Here is a 24,814-nt window from a genome sequence, read left to right as displayed (position 1 = left end):
TTGATAGGGCTGTAAACTAGCGCGTTGTTTTTTTAGTGCGATGATCAAGCGTAAACAGATATTGTCATTTATACAGTGGATATCAGGCCTAAAACGTCTATAGACTTATCTTGTATCACTGTTACGAAATTCATACGAATTGTGCTTGGATAATCTTCAGACTTAGCAAACCTTTGTTTAGTGTTGGTCAAACATTTGCCAAACTACTCAAAATGATAACTATGGTCATTCGTATCATTGATGTACCAGTTTCGTTGTAGTCAGCCTATGGTCAGTCCGACAGGTGGGATAGCTAGTATGTCCAAATAACTGAGACCTCGACTCAAACGTTCGGATGTTAATTGGTATATGTATGCCAAAAAATGGGTAGTGATAATATATCATAGTAAGAATTGTGTAAAGCCATATTCTTTGCGTTTTCTTAGTATTTGCCAACCCTGTTATTTTTAAATGCAATGGAATGTAATTAAGTGTACATTATCTTTTTAACATGCTTTTATTGGCTTCGTATTTATGTAGTACGTATTGGTATGTTTGTTAACCCTTTGACTGCCGCGTAGGTCATCGGTGCCCTACGCGGGGTACTGAAGTAATTATGTCTTTTTCTGTTACTAAGCGCCTGGACTGCCTAACTTTGTCTTCTTCTGTTTTTAATGTAAGTCTTAGTCTTTTAGGTGTCTTAGAAATAGATTCATTCTTAGTATCTTCGGGTTCGTCTTTCCCAGAGTCTACTGGATATTCCGGCGCCTTAGTCACAGATTTACTTAGTAACAGAAGATTTTTCTAATGAAATACCTACTCGACAAATGTTCACGATTGACTTCCACGGTGAAAGAATAACATCGTGTAATGAAAATCAAACCCGCAAAATTATAGTTTGCGTAATTACTGGTGGTAGGTCCTCTTGTGAGTCCGCACGGGTAGGTACCACCACCCCGCCTATTTCTGCCGTGAAGCAGTAATGCGTTTTGGCTTGAAGGCCGGGGCAGCCGTTGTAACTGTACCTGAGACCTTAAAACTTATATCTCAAGGTGGGTGGCGCATTTACGTTGTAGATGACTATAGGCTCCAGTAACCACTTAACACCAGGTGGGCTGTCAGCTCGTCCATCCATTTAAGCAATAAAAAAAAAGAAAAAATGAAATCGACATAATTACTTCAATGCGTCATGTAGGGCACCGGAGACCTACATGTCAGTCAAATGGTTAAGTTTGTTTGTATGTAACAAAGTCTTTGAACGTCATTCTCATCGACTTTAAGACATCCGACTTATTTAAGAATGTGCACCGGCATCAATCATCAATGAAATAACAATATTTTTTCTAACTTTGCTCTAAAATCTTGAACAATATAAATAGAATAAAAAAATATTAAATTGATCTTTAGTTCGGTTTGCTAAACAGGCCAGTTATTTTTGATTGTTATTTTTTAACTACAATTTTTCAAGCAAATATCGGAAATTACGAATGCATATATGTATGCTTAGAATAATTACATATGTATGTATCTAAATTTTAATATGCAAGGCCCGGCCCAAGTTCTTTTGCCTGAAGATAACAGATTATGTATGCTACATAGATAATCAACATCCAAATACATCAAACAGATTACGTGTAAGTGTTTTTTGACGCGTATGACTAGACAATTTTTCATTATAAACATATTTTTTCCGCAATAGCAATCCGTAGTATGTAGCGTATGATGAAATGTATTAATATGTAGCATTATGAAGATCGTCATTACTAAATGCCATCTAAACATCGGTACTTAAAATTTTTATTTTAATTATATAAAATAATTATAATAAATGTCTCCATTGCACACGTGAAAGTTGAATTGAATTTGGTCGTATAATATTGAATGTAAAATTTTATGAAAAACGATTATACTATTTGTGACCCTCTTTAGGGTTCCAATCGTACCTACTACAACTGCTTTTTGTATCTCTTTAGGTAGGCATCCGAATTCACGAACCTTCTATAAGATGAAGTGATGAAGTCGTCTCAATTGTGTTATACATATAAAGGCTAGAAAATCTATCGTAGTCATACGCGTCTTGTACTAACTAACCCACTTCGATAAAGCGGCACGACACGAGAACCCACCCTCTCATCGTGGCCGCCGGTAACTACATTCCCGATCCTGCGGACAGAATGGAAAGCAGTCGACGTCGCCCAAAACACGTCATCTCGGATCCTCCCGATCCACTAACGGTGCTTTTAGGTACTTCAAGCACCGGTCACATTTCTCGTCGAACCCGTCGCTTGCGACGAAGGGCTCGACGAGTAAACTAACTCTCAGACACAGCCCACTGAGTTTCTCGCCGGATCTTCTCAGTGGGTCGCGTTTACGATCCGGTGGTAGATTCTGCGAAGCACGGCTCTTGCTAGGGTCCGTGTTAGCAACATCGTCAGGTTGAGCCCCGTGAGCTCACCTACTAAAGTTAGGGTTACGCTGACATAGCCTCTCAAGGCTATCAGCTTAGGTAGGAAAAAAAAAAAAAAACTAACTAACTAACTGGGTTGTGCTTTTGAAGTCAACGGATATTTGAGAATGATTTTTCATAACAATCACATTATTATCGATTAGGAGTGATTATAAGGACATAAGTTTAAATAGACTAACTACCAAAATGATTACTTTAAAACTATGCTATTAAAAATAAAACACTATCGCACCTAACATAGAAATCTAAAGAATTATCTATCTATCTACATTTCTGACAATCTGCAGTAAAAATATTTGAGATTTAATACTGTTTTGATATTCAATAAAGAAACGAACACTATTCTGTGTAATTGACAAAAAACAACAAAACAGAATCCGTTTTTAACCTTCCTTCATTGAATTATAGACAGCGATAAGCGTAAATCTAATAAAAAACGTGTTTAGTCAAAAATAGTGAAGTTAGTCTTTCGCATTAGTGTCTGGCTGTGAAGTATAGAGCATTCTTATGGCGTATGTGTTATGATGTCGGTAATCGTTGGGGTTTCCCGATGCCGCAATCACAGAGATTCGTGTGGCCAAAAAAACTACTCTAAATCTATCGTGCATTGTAAGGTATCAGAATTTTAACAGTCTCTAGTTTTATATTACTCGTCAAACCTACAAGTAGGATTCGGTGATTCAGGGTCAAGGACACCAGAACGCCTTCATGTAATATTTTTGTATCTATTTTCAGTGTTCGGTGAATTTTTACGTCAGCTATTTTAAGTTTGTCGTTCACTGTGCGAATATGTTCACGATTTTTAAGGTTAATTATAAAGACTGCTAAATGCAAACTTACGCGCCCGCAAACTTTAAATTTATTAAAAAAAATTTAATCGATTTTGAAACTTTATATTAATCGCGGTGATAATGATAGCTTGAATACTTATAGTCAATAGTACATATTTTTAAGTCCAAGTTGAAAAATTTGATAGACATAGGAAATATGTATATAAAAATAAGATATATGTATATATATTTTTTTAAAACAACAATTCGAACCACTTTTTTTGCTAAAGTTGGTTCCGTTTAGTTGTTATCGTTCAGAGTTTTTACGACTGGCAATATTTTGAAACAGTGCGCAGTTCACGTGTGCCGTAACACGTGTGCGCTCCGGATGCCGATAAACTGTTTGTAACTTACTTTCATTTTTTTTTTTTTTTTTTTTTTTTTTTTTTTTTCCTGCCTATGCTGATAGCCTTGAGAGGCTATTTCAGCTTCACCCTAACGTTTGTAGGTGAGCTCGCGGGGCTCAACCGGAGAGTTGCTAACACTGACCCTAGCAAGAGCAGTGCTTCGCAGAATCTACCACCGGATCGGAAACGCGACCCACTGAGAAGATCCGGCGAGAAACTCAGTGGGCTGTGTCTATGGGTTAGTTCGCTCGTCGAGCCCTTCGTCGCAAGCGACGGGTTCGACGAGGACGGTGACCGGTGCTTGTGGTGCCTAAGAGCACCGTTAATGGATCAGGAGGATCCGTAATGACGTGCTTTGGGCGACGTCGACGGTTTACCATTCGGTCTACTGGGTCGGGTATGTAATTTCCAGCGGCTACGATGAGAGGGTTCTCATGTCGTGCCGCCTTCTCAAAATGGCGCAGGTACTTTCATAATGAGATTTTTACTGCCAAACTACAGTCGAGACTAATATTTCATATGGGACTTGTAAACATCCCATCGCCAATTGACTTTTTTAGCCCAGACGGTTGAGTTGACAGACCATTTCGCTTAATGTGACCGTCACCTAGATTTCTCAATCCTGTTGCGAATATTTTTCAGTGTCATTTAAAAGTCACATTCACAACAAAAGATATTTCTTTTATATTTCTGATGAATATCGTGAATTTTATTATTCATTTTTCCTAATGATAGTAAGTTGGCATGTGGCACACATACTCTGTTATTAAGCACGTAAAATATTGTCTATGGAAAGACTGTGGGTCTATGATCAATAAACATTACCGCTGCAGCAAACCTTTGTAACAGATGTCAACAGAAAAAACAATTATTGAAAGTGGTACCCCATAAAACAATAGTGCAGTCGTAAACACCACTACAGACCCGACATACGGATGACAGATGTGGGTCGATTACACTTCGGACAATGATGGAGGATAATTTTGACAGCTGATGTCAAACGTTATGGTGGGAAATCTTTAAGGTGTCAGTCTTTTAAGTAGCACATGGCCATATTAATATTTATGAAAAGAATTACTAAAAAGAATAATGGGAAACATTTTTATTTATTACTTCGATGGGTGGACGAAGCTCAGGGCTCATCTGGTGTTAAAAGTTTAACGGGGGCCTTTTTTTCCCCTTAACTATTGGCTGGTAGCCTAAGGGGCTATTCCAGCTACGTCCGGACCGGTAGGTGAGCTCACAGGCTCCTGTGTGAATTTGCTAATCCTAGCCCTAGCGAGAGCACTTAAAGCAGCTATCCTCCGTTTTATATTAGGGTGGGTGTACAAGACTAGGCTAAATAACACTACTAGGCTTCTTACCACCAGTAATTACGAAAATCAAAAATTATTTAGGTTAGAATATCATCACACGATGTAGGTCCTTCACAGTGGAAGTCATTCAGACACATGTACATGATAAGTTTGTATTTCACTACAAAATTTTGTATCCAACTGCGGAATGTAAATACCACCACCACCTTTCAGAGATTCATATATGTACCAATAATTTTGTTGATTAAACATTAAACGGTCCCTAAATTTGTTATCTATAAAATTAAATAATCATTATGACACTAGGTTCTGCACTGACATAATTCTTTCAAATTTATTTAAAAACATCAATTACTTATAAAGTATAATAGAGTTTCAGACAGTGCGCATTATAATATCGATAGTTCTCATTTACCGAATAGGGTTACAATAGTTATGATATTTGGCGTGCATATTAATGCGAAGGCATGATGTAGAGACACAGTGGGTTCGATGAAAAACACAAAGGGAGGAAGGCGGTAGGTGATCAACGATAGAAACAAAAGATTGTCCACGCTTCCCTTACGGATACAGAAAAAAGCTCAACGTATGTACACATACACATTATAAGATATTTGAAGGGATGTCTTATAGACGCGTAAACAGGTTTTTAAGTGATTTTTATAAGATAAAGTCAGGCGAACTTGAAAATGCTAACCGCATCGTTCTCCATTGCGTCGTTTCAACTTTACTTCTATGTACGTTATAGGGCTCTACGATCGATGTACAGGGCCAAATTCGTTCACATTAATCACAGGGAGTCAACGAAAACTTCTATAATCATGTGACTTACAAAAAAAGCTAGCATGAATGAAAAATCAACAGCATTTTCTTGCCTTACATTCATGTTTTGTTTCGTAACATCCGCAGGAAACGGCTTTTTAACAGTTTTCACAACTACAACGCAGGCCGCTGATAAGCATAATCTTCAAGGCTCTTTGAGATTACATTAGAGTGGGGAATAAAATCAAAACGTACGAAAAAGTATTAATAGTACCTACTATTCGATTGCTTACAACTAAATTAAACTATGTATATTAATATTATCATTTTTAATACACTTTTATTAGCTTCAGACGTATGTATGTTTGTATGTTTGTAACGGAATCTTTGAACATGATTTTGACCCCCTTCATAACGTCGGATTAACTCGAAATTTGGTATACTTATTAAGGACCGATGACAATTCAAGAATAATAAAAAAATTGAAAAAATATATTGAATATATTTAAATTCGACTAAAAAATGAAAAATAAATAATAGTTTAAAAAAACTGACAAAATACGCTTTTATAGAAAATCAAAATAAAAAATAAATTTTAATAAATTTAAATTAAAAATTGGCTATGGCTGATAGGTGAGTACACGGGCTCAGTTTGAGGGAGTTTGCCGGTGGCAGGACCTCTTGTGTGTCCGCGCTGGTAGGTACCACCGCCCCGCCTATTTCTGCCGTGAAGCAGTAATGCGTTTCGGTTTGAAGGGTGGGGCAGCCGTTGTAGCTATACTGAGACCTTAGAACTTATATCTCAAGGTGGGTGGCGCATTTACGTTGTAGATGTCTATGGGCTCCAGTAACCACTTAATATCAGGTGGGCTGTGAGCTCGTCCACCCATCTAAAAAAAAAAAACACTGGCCCTAGCAAAAGCGTTGCTTCGTAAAATCTATCACGGGATTGGAATCGCGACCCACTGAGGAGATCCGGCGAGTAACTCAGTGAGTTCAGTTTTATAGTCTCTGGACCGAGGCTCCAAAATTCCGCGTACTGTACGTACGTATGTAATACATTTTACTTGACGCAAAACGTACACAAACTGTTTGGAACTTTGAACCCAAAGAGTATTAGTTCACTCACTATTTTGGATCGTATATTAAAATGTTTTTTAGATAACCCTTCATTACAATTTACCGTCGCAACATCGGAGCAAAACTCGTGTTGCTTTACTGAAATCATTTGATATACACCGCCTTTCAAGAGATCATATTCGCATTCAATTTTAAAAATATATTATTTCAATTTGGATGTCATTTAACATTGTTGTTCTATGTCGAATATTGAAGATATCACCCGCTAGCATATGCGCAACGACTGGCAGTCCTACGCTTCTAAGGTCATAGAAATACATTTGACATAAAAACTGAAAATCTGCGGTCAACACTGGAAGTCTTCGTGATGATGACGCGTCCAATATTCGGGAGCAAGTTTATTGCTTTTACGAAATACAATGAAGAACGAATGCATTTTCAAACTTGGGGGGCATTGCCAATAATTTTACAGCGAATCAAATCAAGCCACGAGAAGAAAGAAGCACCTGTAATTAAGAATAACTAAAGATCGGATTTATTGCTTTCCGACGCCGCTGAACCGATTTAACGCTTCTTATTTTTGTTTTAAAAACAACATTAAGTTCTCCCGTCGTTAATATAGGAACATTAAACATTACTTACTTAAAGATTAAAGAAGAAAACTTAATTTCGACGATACAAACATATTATGTATGTTGGCACACGTCAGGGATGGCTGAGCGGTAGGTTCTATTACCAGTTAAAGCCATCTATCTTCATTTCAACAAAATTCAACATCAAATTTTACTAACTTTCCAATGTTTTGGTCTCGTCAAAGTTAATCTCTTACTTTCAGTATCATTTTAAGTAAAAACCTTTAGGGATATGGCACGCGAACTATTAAGAATTCGAAGGGGCTCGCCTCTGTTATTCTTTGGGTAGAACAATTTAAAAAAAGATGTACGGCTTCTAGCACTTCTTGTCAAGAACAATTCCATGAGCTCATCACGAGCTTAGTCATCAATAACGCAAGTCTGGGCTTCGAATAAGGACACTAGATTTAAGTGTTCTATTTCGCTGAATGCTCAATCTCACTGAACCGATTAAAACAACTATCAGGTAGTACATGACATACAATAGGTGAGCAATAAACCATCGCATAGGATTTGTTCCGTACAGTTTTGGGTCAAAACAACAGAAACCTTTTATGAGAACCATCGTATAAAATTGCTGAATTATGAAGCTACTACTAATAGATTTCTTGACAAGAGAGCATTCGGCACCAGAATCCAAATAAAAATAATACGACTCACCAGATTGTTCTTATTTACCAAAAATACCGATATGTATATATAAAAGGTAGTTTTCAGAATCTGTCCCGAGATTTTTATTTACAGGCTGCATACAAACGAACATTTAAATTTTAGGATATATCTCTATCTTTAAAATAGTGTGAAAAGTTATAATTGAGAGTTCAGAGTACTTAACGGTAGGCGGCTTGGGTCTGCCGCTTAAACTGCTGACCTCCATGAGCGACAGTAACCACTCACCATCAGGTGGGCCGTATGCTCATCTGCTCACTAGGACAATCAATAAAAATTACTATGACACGACACAAGTGACCGACTGATATGTATTTTGCAAAAAATGTATCTTTGACATATTGTGCGTCTTTACAATAGATGTTTTATTAACAACCTATCTAGAGCCCGACGCCGAGGCTACGCCGATTCTTCCTACACAAATCATTTAAAGATTTTTGCTTTTCAATTGGAAGTCAAACAAACGTCTTCGTGTGAGTTTTTTCAACTTCTTCCTAAGTTTGCCGCTACTGCCGCTAGGGGCGCTGTTCCAACTCCATAAAAAATTTAGTTAACTTTAACGCGATCGAGAACGTTAAAAAACTCGCAATAAGCACACTAATGAAAATTTCACTCGTTCCAGTTGCGTTCCTTCAAATATGTTCATAAAATGTGTGCGTTATAAGTAATTATGTACATATTTTATATTAAAGGAGGCGGCAATTGATCACTTGTACTCACGCAACGTCACATCGTATTTGACGAAGTGTGAACAAGCGAAACGGCCTTGTAAGGACGTCCGAACTCATTTATTTATTTTGTTCGCTACGTTGCTTCTGCCGCGAGTCATTAATAGCTCTACGTTGTAATATGTACACTGTATGTTAAGTTTATGTTTTAGGGGCGCGGGATATGAACTAGGCTAATAAGATGAAACGCTTCATTGACATTTTGATAAGTTGCATGCGGTGGGTGATTTGGAAAAATTCAGCTTAATGTCTTCATTATATGAATGATTGAATGAATGAATGAATGAAATACGTTTATTTCAGGCAACTTAAGCCCATAAAATTTCACATACACTTACCTAACATCTAAATCAAAATACATACAATAAAATTAAAATTACAATTTATCAGAATAATTAAAAACAATAACAAACAAAAATGAAACCAAATCAAATGAAACCGAATCAAAATTATTAAAATTAATATTGTCAACTACTAATATAAAATTAAAATTAATAAAGGAACTAATACAATAAATAATGAAATAATGTTAACTGAGTAACCGCCACCATACCAGTCACTGTGTTAGATTATGCTTAATATATTATGCTTATACGCGACATTTATCTTTATAATTAAACCTCCGTTTAATTTTGTATTAGCATCAACAATTCGATGTTATTAATTGAACTTCAATTATATTTAACCCATTCAAATAGATTAAGAAGTTTTTTCTCATGATATATTTTCCAAAATATAATTAAATATTAAATGGCTCTCCTGTAAATTGGCAAAAATGTTGCTTAATCCAAATAGCTTTTCACCTATCGATATACATACATAGTAAAAAGTAACCTGATTGGTTTATCTTATAGCTTGATTTTCTTATTGGCAACTTAAAACCATGCTAATGTTATTGTTTAGTTGAGAGGCGCGCGTCACAGCGTTCCGCGCGCGCCATCGACTCATTCGCGTTAATTTGCTATTAGATAATGACCGAGCTTTACTCGGTTTTTTTTATTTTTGATAACGCCATCTTGTTGTGTCTCTAAAGCGGTTAGTTGCCCTCAATTAAGAAAAATAGTATTATTATTCGCCAATAGATGTCGGGAAGAGTTGATTATTGAAAACATGAATAAAACAACATTCCGAAAATAAATCGTAGCTAGATCGATTTATCGCCTCCGAAATCCCCTGTATACTAAATTTTATGAAAATTGTTGGAGCCGTTTTCCAGATTTAGATTATATATACACATACAAGAATTGCTCGTTTAAAGGTATAAGATATAACACAAGTCTGAATCCGTGATTGCGTTTCAAATGATTTGCCGAATAAGTTGAGCGGTGTTTAGCTGCAACACGTTTCCGAGCTCCGGGAGAACGGCGCTTCCACATTTTTAAGTGGCGCCAAACATCGCCTTTATCATTGATATGTTTAATTTAAACTTAAAACGAATTAATTAAAAGATAAACGTGTAAACACGTTCGACGTGGACGGTTCGAGGATTTTCTTATTGAATTTTTAGGTGCAATTTTTTTTTTATTGCTTTAATGTGTGGACGAGCTCACAGTGTTAAGTGGTTGTTGGAGCCCATAGACGTCTACAACGTAAATGCACCACCCACCTTGAGATAAAAGTTCTAAGGTCTCAAGTATAGTTACAACGGCTGCCCCACCCTTCAAATCGAAACGCATTACTGCTTTACGGCAGAAATGGGCGGGGTGGTGGTACCTGCCCGCGCGGACTCACAAGAGGTCCTACCACCACTTAAAATTAGTGAATTTTTTTAAGTTCTTTTATGTAACTAATGCTTAGTATCTCGTTTCGTGTGCTATTATTTAACAATAAATATGTGTCTAGTGTGTAATTTACTATGAGTTCAACCCTCGGTAACTAGTGATTAACATGTGGGTTGACGAGTACACCATCTGGAGCCTCGATCGCAAGTTTGTCGCCTGCGAGATTAATTTTTTTTTGTTGATTTATATTATCGACTCGCAGGCGCCTTAGCGAGGTCACGCCTTGCGACCGTTGCCGTCAATTCGGCATTTTGAAGAAATATGACCATATTTCGAATAGGTAGTGTTTAGTTAATTAAAAGGGGAATAATTTTTAATAATTTTACAATATATTATTGCTACCAATCTTAAGACTCAGCGGCTGTTAAATATTTGAAAATGTTAACATTTTAACCATTCGAGTTTTTCGTCGATCTTCTCATTGAGTCGCGATTCCGACCCGGTGGTAGGTTCAGCGAAGCATTACTCTTGCTAGGGCTAGTGTTAGCAAATTCTCTCAGGTTGAGCCCGTGAGCTCAATTACCAGTACGCGCTTAGTTGGAATAACTCCGCTACCAGCGATCAGGTAGGAAAAAGAAATAGAATTTGACACTATATGTGTATCTATACTTGAGACCTTAGAACACTATACGCCGTTGTAACTATACTTGAAACCTTAGAACTTATATCTCAAGGTGGGTGACGCATTTACGTCGTAGATGTCTATGGGCTCCAGTAAACACTTAACACCGGGTGGGCTGTGAGCTCCTCCACCCATCTGAGCAATAAAAAAAAAATATTAAAGGAAGGACTAATCCATGTCGACTCAGAGCCACGCCCTACAAACCTAAATGTAATTTATCAAGATAATTCAATTCTATTTAAACACGTGAATGAAAACAAATTTTATTTATTTATTTATTTTATTAGGCTCACAATACACATCACAAGCTAAAGATATATAAAAAACACAAAAAAAAACGAAACAAAATCTTATATTATTATATATTATTATAAATAATTATCATCGTTTATTTTCAAATACAATTAAAATCAAAGTATCAATGTATTTGCTGTAACAACTAATCTGGCCACGCACATTTTACAAAGATCAACCCTCGTAACTGTATGATGAATGAAATACTATATGAAAACATCCCAATGAATACTAATTTATAATGAAAAATCACATAAAAATGGACATATCGGGGTCGCGGTTACAAATAGCTTATACGGAAGACAGTATAGGCTCGGCAAAATACATGCAGTTATAAGCAAAACAAGTATTAGATTAATGGCTTACATTGAAAATCATTACATTTGGATGTTTTACATGGCATTAACCCGGGTCGATGCTAAACAGAGATACAATCACCTCCTAAAATCCGCGGGCAAATACGTCATGTCTCGGCTTTTAAATCTTTATTCGGGCTTTTTTGTTTCTTTTTTTTTTTCATACGCCGCGTCATCGTAGTCTTTTTGCTAACTCGTTTCGAGAATTTTTATATTTTCGTTGAAAATTGAACGATTCAAAAATACTTTTACGATTTAATCTCATTGGTTTCAAAGTTAGTGAACCTGTGTGCTTAGTACGAATTAAAAAAATATATTGTATAAGTCAAGTTTGGAGTTGGAACAGCGCCCCTAGCGGCAAACGAAGGGAAGCTGTTCCAACTCGAAAGAAATTTGAGTTAACTTTTACGCGATCGAGAATTTATAAATCTCGCACTAAGCACACGGATCCCCGCACTATGGGGTCCGACTACGATCTCAGATCCGAGTCCCTATCTTTATATCACGAGTTGTAAATACAATTACAATTCTTTTTACGGTAAATTCGCGATTTGTTAATTAGTCATCATATTATTTTTGACGTTTCGAATACCTCATAATTACGAGTAGTATAATATTCCAACGTCGATGAATAACAAACACCGTGTTTGTTTTTTGAGCATGAAAATTGTAAAGCATTTGACACGTCAGAAATAACCTAATTAAAGAATGTAATTAAACAGAGATTAAACCATAAAAGTAGTTTTTACTTGACTGGAAGTAAGCAAACAAGTATTAATTTTATTATTAAATATTATTATTTCACGCTGACACCACTGGTGACGACGCTTATTTTCAAATTGTTCCAAAAAGTTTGAGAACAGAGACGTAAACATTATTCTAAAAGTTGACCATTTGATAAATCGTTACACATAAAAATTTTCTACTCAACTGTACCTAGTTCCGTTCAAACATAGATAATGCGCTGAATTTTTCAATGACTGAATAGTTTTTTACTACGAAAAGGCATAGAATTATTCAGTTACAGTCTATGTTTTATTTAAGCCCGTTCTTTTAGCGGATTACGACAAATGACTGCTGACAAAATGTCAGGGCGATGCAATTTTTCTAAAGTGACCAGGTGGCGAAATACATTAAACATCGTTTGGGAGATTAGAGCGCAAAAAAATCTTACCATAGACAATGCTGTGTTCGAATTGTAAACATTTGTTAAGACTGCTTTTGCATACCGTATATTATATGAAATGCGTAGATATAAAATAAATGCTCAATTATTTTTCTTGGAGGCTGAAGACACATTCAAATGAATTGGGTTCTAAAATTAAAAACAAAATTATAATAAACGACTAAAACGATAAGACTCGAACTCGTCGATTGCGATCGAGAATTCGCTTAATATCAGATGATCCGTAACCTCGTCTGCCCATCTACGGTAATATAGCAACAAAATTAAAGTATTGTGTTAGTAAAATACTTTTTTGAAACTGTAAACATCTAATGTCAATCATTTTCGCGCCAATACTAAAACGCAGATAATATTTAAAATTAGGGATGCCCTTTGACAGAGGGAGTTTGATTGTCAGCACGTGACTCCCAGGTGCGATGTTGAGTCTACGCTAATGAAACAATGGATTATTTTGACTCCGCTGACTATGCTGTGCTTCAATGTTTGTTCAGTTGGCGACAATAGCCCCTCTGTACGTCATGAGGGACGATGAAAACGATAAAAAACTACGTTTCGATAACGCATTCATAATAATCGATTTTACAATATTTATCGATTTTAGTAGTAGGTATTTATTTATAAGATGTATTGTTTCATTTCAGCCCATCGATTCTATATTCTTAGAAAAGCAATCGATCTGAATTTTTTATTTACGTTACTACGAAGTCTAGTTATGTGTGGGAGCACACACACAAAGTCGTGAATAAAATAATTTTTTTGTCTAATTCTACCGAAGGTCTGTTGGATTTCAAAGAATATTATTTTTCTTTAATCTTGAATAAAACATGAGTTAGCTAATTTTATTTAATACCGTATTTAGAAGAAAAAAAAACACATCATTAGTTCATACGTCAATTAATAAGTAATATAATGAAGTCTCCTATATTTCATTTATGTTTTATTTTTTACATTTTTATGTCATTGCGTCTCATAAGGTCACTAGCAAATTTGATAGTCGATAACGACTGCCTTCGAATGCATTAAAAGTACACTTCTAATGCGCAGTTAGATCGCTTTGTGCACATAATCTTAATTGCACTAAGCAGTGACTGGCAAGAAGACTCACCGAAAAAAGGTAAAATTTCCAATATTCTGGTAGGTCTGTCTACTAATATAGACCGAATTAGACTTAAAAACCATACGCCAGCTTCCCTTCCCGCAGAAAAAAAAAACATTAACATTACACTTTATAGGAAAAGTGCCGAATATTAAAATCAAATCAGTACAAACATTTTAATTATCAATAAAAACCAAACCTAAATAACCGTGGGACATTAATGATGCATATGCGCATGCAAGTAATATATTCTAATTAACTACATATAAGTAAAGTGAGTGGCTTGTAGGTAACAACGGCGACAGACCGGCGCCTCGCGTCGTCAGAGCGGCGTCGTGTGTGAACGTGACAAGCGGGATCACGGGAACTCACGGGGTCTTGGATCACGTTGAGTCAATTCTCATTACAATGCTGATCAGCATTAAGTGCAGTTACGTTGTAATTAAATCTACTTTTACGGTTGAATCTCACGTTTTGTTGTAGTTGTCGTTATATCGAGGGGTATTTAGTTCAGACGACATTTATCTTTGTAATTAAAAGTGCGTTTTATTTGACAATAGCATTAAAGTTCCAAGTTTTTAATTGAAGTTCTTGAAATAAGATTAACTTCATTAAAATAGCTGATTTTTTTTTATTGTTATGACATTTTTTTCAAATTTTAAACTTAAATGATACTTCTGTTAAGTTGTAAAAATTTCGCCTTTCATACCTAGATATTATTTACGACGCTTCGAATACTTTTTTCATGATCACGGACGAATAATTACTTACTTGTTGTTTCGATTTGTTCACTAATTCCTTTTCAATTGTGATTTTATTATTATTTTTAAGGGGTTTTATGACCTGGTAACTAAGACCTTTAGGTCATGTCTCATTTTAATTTATATTCTTATTTTTATGAAAAATGATCATGTGGAGTGAAATAAAATGAAATGAAATGAAGAATTTGAGACATTAATCAACTGGGATGAAATTAAATGAAATGAGATGAGATAATATGGGACAAAATATAATCTCAGTAAAATGGTGGTCAATTGTTATTTTATTGTATTGACTTTGCACAGATTAAACATATTAAACAAGATCGAATTTTGATTTTAAAAAGTAATTTTCAAAACGGATCATGAGACTAAATACACAAAAAAGTTTTATACATTTAATAATGAAATAACACATTATATTTAAGTCTCAGTAATTAATCAAACATTTATGAATCAACATTAAACGTATCGATACAGCACCAAGACGGCGCCATATTGGTTAATGTGTATTCGGTGAAAGTCAAACATCACGACTTCTCATACATTAAATGTCGAACGGACCGTGCGAATGCTATGCGACTTTACCGGCTGAATTTTTACACCGACAACGGTCATCATAAACTCATTTCAGAACGATATTATCGTACCAAGAAATTCCGGTAATAACCGGTCTCATCAAATCAGGCTTCCAAAAAAATTTAAGTCCCAACTTCGATTGAAAAATTTTGACTTTAAACAAACAAACCTATCTATAATTTAAATTGAAAATAGCATTCTTGATAATATGTATGAAATTTTTGTTGTTAACTTTATATTAAATACCGGTTTTTGTTATGTGAAAAATATTACAAAAGTAATCTTAGTTTACAATTAATGTGATCTTTGAACTCAGTACTAAAAGTACATTAAATAAATGACGAAATCTAATCTAATCTTGATGCACTTGCGGCCATAGTGATCCGAGTTCTTTTCTCTATTAAATTCATACGAAGTTCTACAGATTTGAGTTTGCTAAGCTGATTTGCGCGGGTGTTCTGTGGGTTGATACCACCGTACATACCGTAATTGCGTACATAGAAAATATTCCAATTTAAATAAGTCTTCGATCTCATATTTTGGGGCTATGACAGCTCGTTTGTTGTTTAATATAAAAAAATATTCGTAATCCCAAGATGATAAAGAACAACTTACGTAAGGTCTACATTACTATAGGTGCTACGTTAACTATGCCTTCGATTTCTGTGAAATTTGGCGCCAGTTTGTTATCGCGATCAATGCGAAGGGAATCTGAGAAGGGTTTATCTCATGCTGAGATCGACTTATTCAACGTTTGTGAGGGCTGATGGCGGAACCTTTGAGTTAACACCTCTTTTAACACTTTAGGTAGGTAAATAATACGCACCAAATGAATGCATTTCATTGTTCTTTTTAACGGTCAGTGTTTTATTTTTGATGTGTAAAAATATTACAATTTGAAACCACTAATGGCCGCTTATTTTCAACTGAACTAGATTGCACGTAACAGTATAATAATATATTCACATTCATAAGTACCAGTTATTTCTTTTAACCCTTAGTTAGATGGAGTATCATGACTACATATTTTAGAAACTTATAAATAGCATTCCTCGCAATTTAGTTACGGAACTCAAAACAAATATTTTTTTTTTATCTCAATAGGTCCCGAGCAATTAAAACTTCAATCAGGCGTAGGCGGGCAGGGCTGTCTTAGCACTTTTCTATCGTTTTGTAGGTATAAAAACACCTGTAGTGTGAGAAGCTTGCTTCATAAAAGCCCATTGGATCGACGACAAACTAAATTCAACCGAACACGTAATGTACATCCTTATTCCATTACGTTAAAGTATAGTTTTGTTTGTTTTCGGTCCGGTTATCGGTAACGTGGTATTAGCGTATTTGTTGGAACGCCTCCGCGGCGCCGTGGTCCGATTATGAGCCATAAACTAATTCCAGTAGCTCACCCATTAAGAAAGTACGATTATGTTCATGTCTACGGATGTGTGGCTGTTATCTTTTTAGATCTTCACCGAAAACATTATCGAATTCTAAGAAATAAATGAATTTGGTGCAGAATTTTTTTTATTGTGCAATGTTTACTGTGTCTTTTTTTAGGGTGGCAAGTATTGCCGATACAAAGTATTACACGGCCAATGGACTTGTATCCGGCTAATTTTATAAATAAAAAAAAAAAAAAAAAACAAAGTATTACAAAGGCATTGCAAAATGGCGTGTGTGCAAAAGTTTTATTAATTTTGATATGATTTAGGCATGTAATGAAGGGGAATGGTAAATAAACATATTGAGTATTACATATTACTCGTATGGTTCAGTGGTGTGATAATAATGGTTTATGTCGAAGTAAAAGAGGATGGAGTCTAAATTATTTTATTCTAGATCTGTTGATGGAAATACAATAACATTCTCGATCACAAAAAATATTTTTAACGTATAATTGCACAACAAACATATTAAACACGAACACATCCGTATGTCCGTGAAATGTTAATAAAAACATGGAACTCTATACCGGCAGTTTTTAGTTGGGGAAAACCGACGCTTAGCTGGATCCATTGTAAAAAAATATATTTATACATGTGTTGGAACTGTGTTGGAATACGTTTGTCACGCGTCTGAAGTATTTTTGTTTGTATCTAATGCCGCTGGGCTGTTTGATGCCTTTAATAATGATGAACATTGCTCTAAGCTCCACAGGAAACTTAAGCTCGAACACACATACACACACACACACTATTTAATAGTTAATTTACTTTAAAAACTCTATCGAATCGATAGCTATCTCGATCTAAATCGAATTTAACGAACTGGGCTATGAGGTGAATTTTAATAGTACCTCGGAGACAAAAATGCACAACCGATTCCTTGTTGAAATATGTAGCAGATGTGGGCTTAAGAGTACGGCCTATCGCAGTAAAGATCGCGGGTAGAAAGAATTTGGGAAGAAGGTAAAATGAGACTGATACTTTTTTTTATGATTGAACGGTTACTGGTGACCCGGAGGCCTTTCCAGTATCACCTGGACAGGTGGACGAGCAAAGGCTCAGCCAGGAGGCGTGGGATTTGTTAACAGTTGCCCGAGAGCCTCCAAAGGAGACCTAACAACTCAAGAGCAGCTGCTTCGCGAATGAATCTACTACCAGATTGGAATCGCGACCTGTTAAGAGCCGGCGAGAAGCTCAGCGGGCTGATGTATGGGTTAGGATGCACGTCGAACTCTTTGCCGAGTTCGACGAGTAAAGTTACCGCGGTCCCTAACAGCCTGGCCACGGGACATTCGCCGATACGAATATTCGCGCGGTGCGAACGGCGAAGCGTCTAGCGACTAAAATAAGAGCATAGAAATGTACCTAACAAGCCACGCGCACGGGCGACCGGCGAAGCGACCGGCGAAATGTACCGAGCGAATCGCGCGATGCGGCGGGCGAGCAAAACAAATGCATGAATACGGACGGCGCGAGCCACGGAGTCGAGCGGTAGTCGCGGCGAATAGTACAGTGATTAAATGAGTTTAGTTGTTTTCGCCGCGAAAAATTAAAACCGAAATTTTTATATTTTTTATTTTATATTTTTAAAGTCGTCGTGGCCTAACGGACGTCCGTTGCAATCGTGTTGAGCGATGCACCGGTGTTCGAATATCAGGCGGGTACCAATGTTTGTAATGAAATACGTACTCAACAAATGTTCACGATTGATTTCCACGGTGAAGGAATAACATCGTGTAATAAAAATGAAATCCTCAAAATTATAATTTGCGTAATTACTGGTGGTAGGACCTCTTGTGAGTCCACACGGGTGGGTACTACCACCCTGCCTATTTCTGCCGTGAAGTAGTAATGCGTTTCGGTTTGAAGGGTGAGGCAGCCATTATAACTATACTTGAGACCTTAGAACTTATATCTCAAGGTGGGTGGCGCATTTACGTTGTGGATGTCTATGGGCCAGTAACCACTTAACACAAGGTGGGCTGTGAGCTCGTCCACCCATCTAAGCAATAAAAAAAAAAATAGCTGAAATACTAGCTAGACCAGCTATTTGGAGGTCTAGCCACCCAAAGTATTTCTCGTACTTCTTGTGGAATTCTCCATCTATAGGTACACTCCGATTCTTATTCAAATCATGTACTTCACAATCTTTTCCAAATAATAGGTCCTGAACCAAAAAACTATTAATTTGTAAGCAATATCGAGATAATTTCGATATAGACATTTCGCTGTCGGACTTCCTTACTAGTCGCGGCGGCGAACGTGAGTACCCGTGGCCTGCAAACGGTGCTGCGCGAATGGTCGCCTCGTCCACCGCTTCGCTGTTCGCACCGCCGATCCCCGTGGCCAGGCCGTAAACCTGCTCCTAGTGCTAGAGCTGAAGGCGTCCAATACGAGAGTTATAGGATCTGAAGGACACGTAAGGACGTGTGAGACCGATGCTACTTTGTTTCTTCCACACGCCATTTCTAAACATTCCTTGTAGAGATTTTTCTGTGAACTCTGTAGTAGGTACCTTCGTATTATTCCTGTTAGTCTCAACTTTTTTGTGTGCTAAATAAAAACAAATACGCTTATTTCAAATGAAGTCAGAATCATTCAATAGTTTATATAGTTTTGGTGCAGGAATGCGGACTATCGGCGCGTAAAATGATATGATTAAATAACAATCAGAGCCGGCCTGACCATATGTGGAACCGGTTGGGCGCTTATAGATACATATGTGCATGCCACGAGATTGTACGGTGTACGCGACATTCAGATTCAAGCCTCGAGATGAGTCTTAAGATATATTTTTTAAACAACGATTTCGAAAAAAATCTTACATGTGTCTAATTGATGTTTTTCTCAATAATCATCGCAATGTCGTTTTAGATTTAATGATGCTTTAGTATAATAATTTTAATTTTCAAACGGAGCTTCTCAATGAAACCAATCAAATCAAATCCAATTTTTTGTTTTCTTTTTGAGGCTTTTGCTTAGGTATAAATAAATGGTTTAGGATTAGACCATTTCGGAGCGCTAAAGTCAGATTAATGAACGTACTACTATTAACATAGAACAAAAGCTTAGGCGGATAGTTCCCGAGGTCTAGTGGCTAAATAAGAGATATAAAAGTTCTAAGGCCTCAGTATAGTTACAACGGCTGCCACACCCTTCAAACCGAAACGTATTACTGCTTCACGGCCGAAATAGGCAGGGTGGTGGTACCTACCCGTGCGAACTCACAAAAGGTCCTACCACCGCTTAATAGATTACTAATAGTTATGGTATTTTATTGACTTGAGAAATCTCGTCTATATGTTTATCATTTAATGATTATAACGTCTGTACCTATGGTGACGTAAGCTCGCGAGCGCCGGCGCCAAGTGACACACAAGCAAAGATCGACAGAATATATAAGAACACAAACATTTAAAATGTATATTTTTAATTCGTGTTAGCCAAAAATGATCAGGTATTCACCAAATAGGAGAACAACAATTCCGGTGTTCGGAATTCGGACGGTTTCAACATAAAATGATAATAAAAACGTAGGAAATGTTTCTCAATTCTGATCTGTTTCTATGGAGATTCGTGTTTGCTATTCCAAATATGTGGAAGTGGCGTATAATATTCATGTTCTAGTCGAAATGTATTTTTTATTATTTTATTTTTGAATGGTCACTAAATATTTGCTGTAACAAATAATTTCTTTACAATTTCTTGAATTTGTTCGAAATACATTACTGCCTATACATATATGACTAGTGTCACCCATTACAATACAGTAGTCAGTACCTAATCGTTTTCAAATGTAAATTATAACATGTTTTCTGTTTCATTTCAGATCGTATGTTAGAAAGAGACGCTGGTTTTGTTTCGGGTGGCGAGGACGACGATTCATGCTCGGGACCTGCGCACTCAGATGACTCCGGAGTTCGGCTGGTGGAGTCTGAGACCCGGAACAAGCGGGAGCGGACACCCAGCCGACTCCAGCCTCCAAAGAAACGAATACGCCTCAGTTCCAGTGATGACGTGGCCAGCCCGGACAGTGACTCGCAGAACCCGTTTCGGCCGTGGTCTTTCACCGAAGAACCGCAGAGAGAGCCTTTGTCTTTAGTCAAGAAAAGCGGTGAAACTAGTCTTTTGAGGCAAAGGAGGAGACCGCTAGATCCCCCTCCGCCCCCCGTACCGCCTATTCCCCCGCCGCCCGAACCGCAAGGACTTCCGAGAGTGCCCCCTCATCCGGGAGTAATGGAGTACCCTGAAAAATCAAAACCCAGGGAGCAAAGGAATTACAAGAACATGACCCGCGAGAGACGGATAGAAGCCAATGCCAGGGAAAGGACGAGAGTCCATACCATAAGTGCGGCGTTCGACACGCTAAGGCGCGCCGTTCCCGCCTACAGCCATAACCAAAAGCTATCGAAGCTTTCGGTTTTAAGGATAGCGTGCGCGTACATTGCGGCACTTTCCGCAGTCATCGAGCCGGACAGTGACCTCAACAACGCAGTGGATAACGTGACACACACGATACACACTGAAGGAAAATTAAGAAAAAAGAAGGATGAATCTTGAATGAAAATCACTTGAACCTTACTTCGGTGTTCGTGATTTTTGTTCAGTGAAAATCCTTATGGATTTTTTAAATTGTTTTGTGTATTCTAAATTCCATTATAAGACAAAAAGGCAGATCATTTAGCAATGAAAATTGAAAAACATTTGTCTTTTAGAACTTGTTCTTTGTAAAGCGTAATACGAATTTGATAATAAAACTATTGATTAAATATACCGTCCCAAATGGCCTATACAAAATTATAACTGGTACAATTTTATGACAATAATGTTGAATACAAAATTTTAAATACCTATTAAATTAGGTTGTTGATACATTCATAATGATTTAGTGTTATGAGCTTCACTCTTAAATAGTAAATCTGTAGGAGTCTTTGACATCGGCATGCGCTTTGAAACTTATTGCCATTAAAAACATATATCTTTATGTTATCTAAAAATATTCCTGTTACTGATTAAGAATTACTTATATAAAACAGCTAAATTGGTTTATGCGGGCATCGCGAGATGCGTCCGTAAATCGAATCTCATTTGTTATTATTATTATGACTGATCATTTTAAGATGTTCTTGAAGATGTCGTGCAAACTTACTACTACGTATTGAAAAGTTCCTTGGAAACAGGAGATCTCTCTAATATTTAAAATGGCGATGTCAAAATTTTTCGTCATTGGTAGTAAATTAAAAAAAGATTTTTTGTTGTTGTTTGCAACACATCTGTGCCATTCTGACCTTGGAAAATAAAAAAAAGAAGCCAATAGCAGTATCTTTGACTGAAAAAAAGACAAAATGGCATGTTTTCCGTTAAAATTACTGAGGAGAATCCTATCCAAAACCATGTTAACCATTCCTTCGACCCAGTATTAAGCATAAGGGTGAAACAGAGTGATGTAAAAATTAAAACACCATGTACGTGGCTTTAAAACTAATATATGTATATTTATCAAAAATGAGTCACTAATATTAAGAAAATAATTAAGGGAGATTGTTATTGCATTTGTGTAAATAGTTAGAGGGTAGTTAATATTTGTAATGTTTTGTAAGGTATGTGTTATGAACGAGAAGGCTCTCATTATTGTAATTTTTTTGTAACTGGTCATCCATGTTATTACACCAGCCAAATTATAATACAAATAACTTTTACGCACGTGTCGATTACTATATTTAAACATTGAATACAATGGCTTTGTCATGTTCCGGAAGCTTGCGATGCGATATTTTTTTTTTATTGCCCTTGTAAGCAGACGAGCATACGGCCCACCTGATGGTGAGTGGTTACCGTCGCCCATGGACTTCAGCAATGCCAGGGGCAGAGCCAAGCCGCTGCCTACCGCTGAATACTCTCCACAAGCTTGATTATCACGTAAACATACTATTTGGGATACTTCTAAATTATTCCAGTGAATTAAAGATATGAGTTTTATTTAAAAAAAAAAAACAAACAAAAAAAACGTGGGTGGATGAAGGGGATATGATACAATTTGTTAATTTTGAGAAAGCGGGCAACAAATTTGTACTTTTTCTTCGTACATAAATCCTTCATCACATGCAATTTCTAAAAATTGTCTTTAAATTCAGTGTATTAAGGTCTAGTATGGCTTATAGGCACATAACATCTTCATTCAATGTAAAAACTCAAAAATCTTAAAAATATTACTTAAGCGCTTCATCCACTCATGTCTTCAATTGTATGAATATTAAACATTGTTTAAGATCACGAAAAATTATGTAAAAGACATATTTGTAAAACAAGCCTCTCCGGAATCGGTTGTGAAGAAATTTATGTGCGGAACCCTAGAAACAATGAAACCTAATTGGTGCTTGGGTCTGTTAATTGCCTTGAGAACACATTGTGATATACCTGTAAATATATTATTACAATAAGTTTGAAGAGTGACTTTAGTGAATCGTTGCCATTTTGTTTTCCAAATCTCATACAAATTGTAGCATGCAGATGCAGTTTTAATGTATGAAAATCAAATAAAAATTATATTGTGACCAGCAATTATACGAAATCGCGAAATGATACTATTTATGCAGAAAATGAAAGAAAAGTTATGAGATTTAAAATTCACGCACATGGTATTCTTTTGAGAAATTTTGGCCTATGTAATAATTTGCTTTGAGTTAAATCTGAGCTATCCACTTACTTTGTTTGTTTGAAATGAAAAGAGCACATGTGCTTTGAGAGTTACTCAGCGGTAAAACATTTTTGCAATGATTTATTAGAGTTGCTTCAATTAAAGGACGAAAGAAATGAAATAAATGAGAAAATATTACATGAGTATTTTGTTGTTTCATTACCATTTTACGTGTAATCTAAATATTTTATTAAAATCATTGATATAGAACCAAATCATCAAGTTTAAGCGGATAGTTCCCGAGGTCTAGTGGCTAAATAATTGGCATTGTCAATAACATTGATTATGACAGTATCTGAAATCTGGCACGCCAGATGTAGCAACTTGCAGGTAATATGTTGTTACAAAATCGTATCTCCAAGAATAATTGTTAGGTAACCTGTACGAATAGGTTTTGTTTTTCGTAGGTGGACGATCTCACGGCCCACCTGGTGTTAAGCGGTTACCGGTGCCCATAGACATCTACAACGTAAATGCCGCCACATAGGTACCTTGGGATATAAGTTCTAAGGTCTCAGTATAGTTAGAACGGCTGCCCCACCCTTCAAACCGAAACGCATTACTGCTTCACCGCAGAAATAGGCACCAGTGGTACCTACCCGTGCGGACTCACAAGAGCTCCTACCACCAGTAATTACGCAAATAAAAAAATTGCGGGTTTGATTTTTACTACACGATGTTATTCCTTCGCCGTGGAAGTCAATCGTGAACATTAATTAAGTACGTATTTCATTAGAAAAATTGGTACTTGCCAGCGGGATTCGAGCACTGATGCATCACTAGATACGAATGCTCCGGACGTCTTATCCTTTAGGCCACGACGACTTCAAAAGGTACCTCCTTATTTCTATTTCTGGCGCGAAATAATCTTTTGTTGCGGTTTGCATATTGCTTTTTAACATGAATGTAATAAAAAAGTTAGTTTTCTAAGTATATTAAACAAAGAAATTATATTGATACCGACATTAAATTTATCCTGAATATTATCGGAATATGTAGTTGTAAACCATATTCGTATAACGTTAAACCAATATCTAAAACCTTTGGTTATAAATTGTAAGATTTCAGCGGATTTCTCACAGTACTAAGATTTCTTGTGCGAAAAATTCAATATTGTTTGTCGTCGAATAGGAAGTGATTTTGAAGACCTACATCTGCTTGTGATAATGGGGTCTGTTATCACACAGCTG

The 24,814-nt window shown here is 36.5% G+C and overlaps 1 protein-coding gene across 1 annotated transcript in view; it reads left to right on the top strand.

Moving 5' to 3' along the window:
- The window catches only part of net (atonal bHLH transcription factor 8-like protein net), a 35,881-nt gene extending 12,111 nt beyond the window's left edge, over positions 1-23,770 (top strand). Inside the window, exon 2 of the mRNA XM_028173564.2 lies at positions 20,757-23,770. Within this exon, the coding sequence (XP_028029365.2) occupies positions 20,757-21,487 (731 nt within the window). The 3' untranslated portion in view covers positions 21,488-23,770. The remainder of the gene's footprint in view (positions 1-20,756) is intronic.
- Positions 23,771-24,814: the final 1,044 nt, after the last annotated feature.

Source organism: Bombyx mandarina, chromosome 03 (assembly GCF_030267445.1).
Source record: "Bombyx mandarina strain Sakado chromosome 03, ASM3026744v2".
NCBI classification, from domain to species: Eukaryota; Metazoa; Arthropoda; class Insecta; order Lepidoptera; family Bombycidae; genus Bombyx; species Bombyx mandarina.
Note: the sequence above shows the minus strand (reverse complement) of the source record. Positions and strands in the feature narration are given on the sequence as shown.